Here is an 8,916-nt window from a genome sequence, read left to right as displayed (position 1 = left end):
GCTACAGAGTAAAACATTTTGCTCAATAAAATCCACTCACCACGTTTATTTAGGATGGTAATTTGTAATAGCATATCAAAGGAGAAAATCGTCTGGGCTCTTGAATTCATTTCTGGAAGGAAATTGCAGGGTTTTGTGTGTCCGTGAGCTTCAAAATTCACTGTCCCAGCCTGTTTCAGCACACAATGAAGTCAAAATGGTCTGTGCATCAGTGTGGGGTCCTTGAAGGCCTAACACTTCCCACAGTTTCCAGGGACACGAGCAGAAGCTGCCTCTGGCCAGCAAAGGACCTGGGCAGTAACTTCCAGTGGCACTAGGAAGATATTTCAAGGAGAATGTAGAGAACTAAGGGAAAACAAACAAAAATGTGTGCTGAGCCTTTGGAATGATTCATTCCTTTGTCACTGGGATGAAAGCTTCCCCTGAAGATGGTTTCCAAGTGGAGTCTTACCAGAAAGTGATAACAGAACACAGCTGAGCTGATTCAACTGTGGAATAGCTCATTCCATGGGTAGGACAAAGGGATACCAGAGTGACACCTGAATCACTTCAGTAACATTAAATCCCTCAGGTTAAATTGCTGAAATAATGGGAGTTGTAATCCAGCACTTTGCCAGTTTTTTCACTTCCAGGTTGGGGACATGGAATTATTACATATGTAAGTAACCTCCCCTGTATGAAAATAAAACGTGTCTGTAGCCTACTCCTGCTTATTTTACAAATTACCAAGTGCTTCTGTGAAGAACAACCACTTCTACTTTCCCACTTCTCACACTTGTAAGAATTCTTGTGATTAACACTGCAAACCAGGTTATACTTCTCATTAACTATTTGTGACTGAAGCAAATACCAAATCCACTCATGGAATTCAATTTTAATTGTGATTTTGCTTCGATATGGAAGTTTCTATTTTAGTAACGGAACATTAAAAAAGAAAGATTAGGAAGATCAAAGACCTTTTTCAAAATTTAAGGAAAATTTAATCAATATGCCTTAAATTATTTTACAGTAACTACAATACTGACAAGCATTAACGTTTTCAAAATGGAGTTTTCCTTGGAAGTACTGCAAAAGAGATTCCTCTTCATCTACCAGTATGTGCACCATGAAGGAAAGAACCTCTGTCGAAGTCCTCTTCAGAAATCCATGTTAACATAAAGCTACTCAGACACCCAAATGTGGTCATGTTTCAAGTGTGACAGAATTACAGATCCCTTTCACTTTTAAGCATCTGTTTTCTAATTCATAATTTAAGTATCTTAAATCCTGAAATACTCTCACAGCAAAGGAACAAATAATTGAGACCAAAGAGCTTAAGAGTATATTGGTTAAGATATAGGAAACAGTCTAATTCCTTTTGTTCATTTGTGCATTTTGTTTTTGGTAAGAGGGGTCAGGAAACAGGTTCCTCATTACTGCAGATTTATACAGAGTCCCCCAAATCCATGGCAGCTCCATTAACAGTTTTGGAAAAAAGTCTATCAATTTATAACTGTAACCCTTCTCCCTCCCCTAAAAAACAAAACAAAACAAACAAACAAAAATCACAACCCTCAAATAAACAACCAAAAGTTACTTTTTCTAAAGATCTAGGAATGGGAAAGAAATCACAGGAACTTGATAAGCATGAACACGTATTAAAGCTCTGGGCACCCCAGGTCATTGAAAACAGTATTCAAAGTCCTAAAAAAGTGAACACGAGACATTTTTCCATTGTTCCAGGTGATTCAAACTGGTCTAAGTTTCATGATAGCAACACGAGACAGTTGTTTGCAGCTGTTTCTGGTCCAATTCCAAGTTCCAAGTTGGGATTTTCCTTTTGGCCCACCAGAGTCCCCCAGTTTGGACAGTCTGTTCAAAACACCGAAATGAGGGCGAAGACTCCGTACAGCAACGCGCAGGGATAGGCTACGAGGAGCTGCTGTCCTTCCATGGCTAAGGCAGAGATAAAGATCTTGGAAGCAGAAAAGCTGCACCAGCCAATAATTCCAGCCGTGAGAATAATCCCCATCATCCCCCTGGAAAGGTGAAAAAAGAATTCATGTAAGCCACGTGTATACACACTTACAGGAGTCACACCTGGACTCATCTGACACCTTGTACAGATTCTATGATGAAGTTTAGCTTTTATGTTTGACATTAAATGAAATAGTCCCATTAAAAGCACTGGTAAAGCACTGGCACAGGTTGCCCAGAGAGGTTGTGGACTCCTCATCCCTGGAAGTGTCCAAAGCCAAGTTGGCTGGGATAGTGGAAGGTGTCCCTGCCCATGGCAGGGGCTGGAACTGGATGAGCTTTAAAGTCCCTTCCAACCCAAACCAGTCTGTGATTCTGAAACTCCAGAACAGTATTAGTCAACTACAACAGCATAAAACCCCCTCAAAATTAACTCTTGTGCATATGAAACATAAAAGCAGTGAGTGAACTAATTGTGGCAAGCTGTTTCTTTTCAGTCCCTAATTTCATAGTCATGAGGAACCACATTCATTTTCTTCCGTTTGTAAAATTCTAATTTGCATCTTAAATAATATTTACTTTTAGACTTTACAGGTACTGAGATCTGTCAGACTCAGAGCTGGCTGAAAACAAACCTGAGATTGTTCTTGGAGTCTATTTATTTAAAAGCTGTCAATTGACTTTGAGATAAAACCAGTATTCACTCACCTTTCTCCCAGTAAATACCTGAAAACTGTTGATAATTATGTTTTTACACTTACTAAAAAAACCTGTCATATTCAAATTATACAAAGCTTTATCACTGCATATGAAAATTCCTTTCAATAACTTCCTTCATCATCTCGGGAGAAGAATCTATTATCAAATTATGGAGTATAAGTACTTACTGTAGTGAAAATACAATTGCAAAAGAGGAGAGCAGGATCATGGGAAGCAGGCAGTATCCCAGGACACTGGCCACGCAGCCAAAGGAGACCCCAGTCATGCTCATCAGGTTCAGGAGACAAAACATCCCCACACAGCCGATTGCACTGATCCCGTACACGTAACCGAACTGGATTTTCCCAGCCTGGAAGCCAAGCAGAGGGATGTGTGCTAGTTATGGGAGGGATAAAAATCTATACACCTCCACAGGGTTAAGGAAGGGATGGTTACAGGTATCTTCATTCCCCTTTACCCCCACTCTCACATCCCACAAGCAGTTCCTCCCCAACCTGAGCCCCAGGGCACCTGCACACTCCAGCCACCCAGGAGGCTGGAATTTCTCCTGACTCTGTGGATCTTAATGAACAGATTTTTATCAGACTGTTATTCTCTGATCTCAGCCTATGAACTCTTCAGGTTTAATCAATAACTGCTCATGCAGACTGATTACTTCCAATAATAATTTTTACAGAACAAGTACATAAAGACCGAAAAACAAATCCAGAGCTGAAGTCCTTTAATTTGTGACAGACTGCACAAAGTTATGGCACAAGGTAAATTATGAAAAATTCCCAGGAACAGCTGAAGCTGAGCTGCAAAGCACTGGGTATGAACTCAGGATTAACTCAGATAGATTTTAAAAAGTCAAAAGTCAAACTGTGCTTGTTAACAAGCACACAGAAAGCACATCTGGATTATTACAGTGTATCTTATGTAATTACCTGGTTTTCCTAGGCCAAAATTGATGGTTCCCTGCCCCAAGGTACACCCAACAGGACATGGGGCCAGGTAGCTCCCAGGGTGCAGCTTCCAGGGTGTCCCCCCTAAAGGTACTTAAAACCCCACTCTCCTCTTCCTCAAGCACTGGAAACAATCACATTTGCTGCAACCTGTGCCATGCTCAGCTCGCTTCCTTTCACTTCATTCCATGGATTTTTTTAAGAAAGCACACAGGAGAAACCAACAATTTCTTAGGAAAAGAAATTTCAAACATATCTATTATAAACACGTTCATTAATTTGACTGGCCTAGTTTCCATAAATAAAGGTTACTTATTAAAGTAGGTTTGAAGTCCCCTCGGTACCAAAACGTGTTCTAACTGTCACAGCAACGTGAAATTTTAGGCAGAAATTAAAAGCAGTGCCTGAAGCATTCAAAGATAAAAACTGATTAAAAACCCTGAAGCTTTCAATGCCAAGGAACACTGTTAGCTGCTACTCTGTCATCTCATCATTGACACTTGTGAGGCATTAAAGCACAATCTTATTCCAATTAAGCTCAATTAAAAAAACCCACCAGGCCTCACCACTGACTGACCTATTATGCAGAATAAATAAATGTGAAAGCAGGTTTGTTTCAGAAGTCCTTTACCAGAGTGACTTGACACTGAAAGTCACACCTCATGTGTCAGGACTTATTGATTCCATTGGCATGTGAGGCCCCAGTGCCTCTTCCATATAGCTACAAATTTCTGCCCTGTGCAGGGCCAGGAGTTGGACTTTGATGACCTTTGGGGGTCCTTTCAAACTCAGGATGCTCTAAGAAATCCTTGGCCAGGCCACGCTTTTTTGGCCTCCGTGCCAAGAAGTCACTTCCAATAAACCCACAGGTAACGTGGCTCTTTTCCCAGTGTTTCCAAGAACATTAATGCCCAAACAGCCACGTTTTGCAGGCAGTGTCTCACCAGCAGTAACGTGGCTCCAAAAGCCAGGCAGAAGACCATGGGTCCGGCCAAATCCGTCTCGTTCATGATGCTCCCGTCAGCCACTTTCAGGGGGTGCAGCACCGTCAGTGTCTTCTGCCAGATGTGGTCAAAATTGATCCCCAGTTCTACAAATGAAAAGAATGATGCACATTGACTTCACTCCTCCCCTTCCTGTCACCCCCATTTGCTCAACTCTTAAGTTTTCCCTGCCTCTCCACTTTTACGTGTCCAGAGCCACCCAATGGGGAGCAGAGAATTGACTGATCCCATCTTTCCTTGTGTTGCCTTTACACATTCCTGGTCTCAAACGCTGGGAAGTGCCCAGGTGGTTTCTGAAGGACCAGGTAAGAGCATAAACAGTGTTTTGGGGCAGCCTAGAGGTTCCTTCAGCCTAGTTCCCTGTTGTGCACCAAAAGCATCAGCACAGACCATGCAGCTTCCCCAGGTCTCCAACAACTGCTGCCTCAAGGATTTCTAATTCAAAGGAGCTTCTCTACAGTTAATCATCCCTGGGGGATTTCCCTTTCACAAATCAGCCAGTGAGCCCACTAAAAACCCCTCATCCCCTGGAGCAGTGTCTAATGACAAGGAGTTTCCCAGCTCCCTCTAGCTGGGTTTGATTTCCAGTCTCCCTCCTTCCAGTCTGCCCAGAGCTGTGCCTCAAACCCAAGTTAAGATGCAGTTACATCTTGCCCGCTGCTCTGGGAAGCACCTATATAAGTCAAATACTAATTTGAATATTAATAAAAAATAAATTAAAATTAAAAAATAACTTAAAATAACCCCGGAAGGTGGAAGGTATCGTGACTAGGTACAGGTGGCAGGTGTGACAGACACCTGCCTCTCTACCCAGCAACAATAAGGGTTTATTCAGTTGTTTGGAACTGAAAAATAATGGATATAAGCTGGAAACTGATTCCATCAATCCAGTCAGTAAATGAATATCCGCTCTGGCACTCTGCACAGGCTGTATTCTACACAGGCATTTCTGCAGTGTTTAGCATTCCTTGCTGGCAATGAAACATTCCAGTTCTAACCAAGAATAAACTGAAAGTTCCTGCAGCCATTTATTTTAGCAAAACTGGGCAGTTACAAGTATTATTTCCAACAAAAGAACTATAAAGTGTTTTTTCATGCAGTCAGGTTTTCCAGTTAATTGATTAAATCTGCCACGGAGCAGCTAGTGTGAAGCAATAAAGTACAAATTGAAAACTGCAAAAGTTCACACAAGAACAAGTATTTCATACACCAAAATACAGGTTAAAAAAAATCAATGAGAATTTCAAATCCACTGAGCACTTCCAGCAGCAGGGAATCCACACAATGCTACCAACTTATCCCCAAACTAGGAACAGTTTTGGATTTGGGCCATAACATAAAGTGTTACCTTCTAACAGTGGCGGCTCATCCTCAAAATTACTTCCATAAAAAGACTGTGCTGAAGTAGGAGTGTAGGTCTGTGTTGGCTGGTAGATCTGCCCCGTGTAGGGCTGCTGCTGCATCATGTCGGGAGGGACAAACCCGCCCTGCTGAGGGTACTCGTAGCCTCCATAGTGCCTGAAAAGCACAACACCTCGTTAGGACACACACAGAGCTGCATTTGAGACACCTCCTGCTAAGGCAAAGCTTATTTCAGTAAATAAACCACAGCAAATCCCTCATTCTTTCTTAAAAGCCCCATTAGATGGTCCTGTACTCAGATCCTTTATGAAAAAGCCCAATCAAATACATCCTCTGCCCTAAACAAACTCCCGAGTTATTCTGGCCACTGATCATTCCCAAGTCTGACCACAGAGGTTTCAGTAAACATCTCCAAAATATTTAACTGTGGAAATATAAAGAAAAAAATTTAGAACTCCTTGTCATTTCTCTCCTTGTGTTAGCAGAGTTCAGTCTCAGCACTGTAACCCTGTTCAGGTCACAAACAGGCACTGACCTGCTCCATCCATCACAGGGAAGTGGCCAAACCACTCAGCCCAAGGCTGGATATTCACACAAGGCTCCCAGGATCTCCCCTGACCCAGGAACACCCACCACACTTCCCTGCTGCAGCCTGGGAACCACCATGACATTGCTGGCTCATTTGCGTGATACTAATTTTTAGTCCCCAAGTGCAGAAGGACTTGCAGAAGAACACCATTTCTTTTCCCAAGGAGATGCAAGTTACTCAGATAATTAAGATTACTCATATAGCCTTTCTTCCAGTCTTCTTGTACTTGCTCTAAAATGTAGCAGGCAGAGGATTAAACAGAAAACTTATATCTCCTTATACACACTGTGAGTTAAGCTCTTCATCAAACAGAGCAACAGGGATTCATTTACAGGGAACAGCAGTTGGCTGAAATGCCAGTCCTTTCCCAAACACACAGACTGTCCCAGAAGCATCCTAAGGGAGCCTACAGGAGAGGTGGAGAGGGACTTTGGACAAGGGCCCAGAGTGACACGACAAGGGGGAATGGCTTCCCACTGACAGAGAGCAGGGTTAGATGGAACACTGGGAAGAAGTTCTTCCCTCTGAAGGTTGGTGAGAGGATGCGATGGAATTCCCAGAAAAGCTGTGGCTGCCCCATTCCTGGAAGTGTCCAAGGGCAGGTTGGACGGGGCTTGGAGCAACCTGTTCTAGTGGAAGGTGTCCCTGCCCATGGCAGGGTGTGGAAATGGATGACTTTAATGTCCCTCCCAACCAACCCCATTCATGACCCTACGAGGCCGAGGGGCGCCGAGGGTGCACAGACACACAGCACACGCAGGACTTACTTGCTGTACTGCCGCCCGCTGTAGTCGTAGGGCTGCGACTGGTCCTCGATGCTGTAGCTGGTCTGGAAGAACTCGGTGTTGAAGCCGTCGAACCCGGACATCGCCACCTCTGCAAGGGAACAGCGAGGCGGGTCCAGAACCCTCCCCAGGTCAGGGCCGGGCCCGCTCTGCCCGCTGCCTCCTCCGCCGCTCGGCCCCCGCCGCGGCCCCCAGCCCTCCCTCCCTTCCTTCCTCGGGCCGCGCGCTGCCCCAGCGCCTCGGCCGCCGCTCTGCCCCACCCCCGCGGTGGCCCCGTGCTGTCTCGTCCCCGTGGTGCCCCCGGCCCGGCCCAGCCCAGCCCGGTCGAGTCCCGGACGCACCCGCGGCCCCGGCCCGGCCCCGCTCCCGCCGCGGCCCCTGCGACGTGTCACGGCCGCGACACCGCTTCCGGGACAGGGCGGGCCGATCCGCGCATGCGCAGCATGGGGCCCCTTCCACGGGCCCGGGCCCCGCCCATTGACTGGCCCCGCCCACAGCCCCTCCCTGGCCTGGCCCCGCTTCACGCCACGCGGGGCGGGGGCGCGATGGCGGCGGGATGATTGCGGGATGGCCGCGGGGGAGGGCCGAGATACGGCCGGGGGTCGGTGTCCTCCGGCCCGGCCCGTGGGACGCCTCGGCTCCTCCCGCCGGGCTGTGGGATGTGGGAGGCGGGCGGTGGCGGAGCCCCCGCGCAGGAGGAGCTGGAGGCTTTCCCTGCCTGCATCGTTACAGCCGAGGCTGCGAAACGCAGTCACTTCTCGGCGTTGTTTTGCCTCAAATCGAAAGAAAGGAGAAACATTCCCCTTTAAATACACTTGAGGAATAAAGTTGTGTCTACGTTTCACTGGGCGCTAAAGCATCAGCAGTTACAACCTCCCTTTAATGAAGTGCCTGATGCTGGGCACAGAGCGGGATCCCAGAATCCCGGAATCACTGAGGTTGGAAAAGACCTCCCTGACCACCAAGAGTCCAAGCTGTGACCGATCCCTGCCTTGTCAACCAGACCAGAGCACTCATTGCCACGTCCAGTGGATTGTGACTCCCTGAGCACCTCCAGGGATTGTGACTCCACCACCTCCCTGGGCAGCCCCTTCCAAAGCCTGACAACCCTTTCTGTGAAGAAATTCCTTCTGAGGGCCAACCTGAACCTCTCCTAGTCCAGTTAAAGACTATGTCCTCTTGTCCTGTCACTTGTTACCTGGGAGAAGAGTCCATCCCCACATCTCCCAGCTGTGAAGTGAACACCAAATACTGATTTACCTGAGGCAAGTCCAGGAGCCACTGTGTTACCACTCATTGCTCTTCATTTTTATGGATCCAAGGACATGTAAAAAAAATTAATTGTCATTGTAAATCCTTCCATCAGTATTGCCCTGTGTAGGGAAACCCAGGTGGCAGGTCTTACTCTGGTCACACAGAGCAGATGGGATGGTGTAAAAAACATGATTTTTTGTCAAAAATCTCTTTCAAGGATTTTTTTCCCTAATATTCATTAAATAAAATGGTGTTGTGAACACTTGTATAAATATGGAACAGAGTAGAGATGAAGTGCCATT

At 46.0% G+C, this 8,916-nt stretch overlaps 1 protein-coding gene across 1 annotated transcript; it reads right to left on the bottom strand.

Annotated features, from left to right (window-relative positions):
• Window positions 1-955: 955 nt before the first annotated feature.
• Window positions 956-7,788, bottom strand: YIPF5 (Yip1 domain family member 5). The gene is made up of 6 exons (XM_027682835.1): window positions 7,702-7,788; window positions 7,343-7,451; window positions 5,973-6,142; window positions 4,565-4,710; window positions 2,844-3,025; window positions 956-2,018 (listed from the first exon to the last, which is right to left on the bottom strand). Exons 2-6 carry the CDS (start codon window positions 7,441-7,443, stop codon window positions 1,856-1,858), a joined length of 762 nt encoding a protein of 253 aa, XP_027538636.1. The 5' UTR covers window positions 7,444-7,451; window positions 7,702-7,788; the 3' UTR covers window positions 956-1,855.
• Between the last annotated feature and the right edge of the window lie 1,128 nt (window positions 7,789-8,916).

This window comes from Neopelma chrysocephalum, unplaced genomic scaffold (genome assembly GCF_003984885.1).
Source record: "Neopelma chrysocephalum unplaced genomic scaffold, ASM398488v2 Primary Assembly neopelma1_63, whole genome shotgun sequence".
In the NCBI taxonomy this organism is placed as follows: Eukaryota; Metazoa; Chordata; class Aves; order Passeriformes; family Pipridae; genus Neopelma; species Neopelma chrysocephalum.
Note: the sequence above shows the minus strand (reverse complement) of the source record. Positions and strands in the feature narration are given on the sequence as shown.

Excerpts from the sequence above, each read along its gene's own strand:
- YIPF5 (XM_027682835.1), bottom strand. The coding sequence starts at position 7,443 with ATGTCCGGGTTCGACGGCTTCAACACCGAGTTCTTCCAGACCAGCTAC. Across the intron at positions 6,143-7,342 it reads AGCGGGCGGCAGTACAGCAA|GCACTATGGAGGCTACGAGT; the intron begins GTAAGTCCTGCG and ends TGTGCTTTTCAG. Across the intron at positions 3,026-4,564 it reads TTGGAGCCACGTTACTGCTG|GCTGGGAAAATCCAGTTCGG; the intron begins GTGAGACACTGC and ends CTTGGCTTCCAG.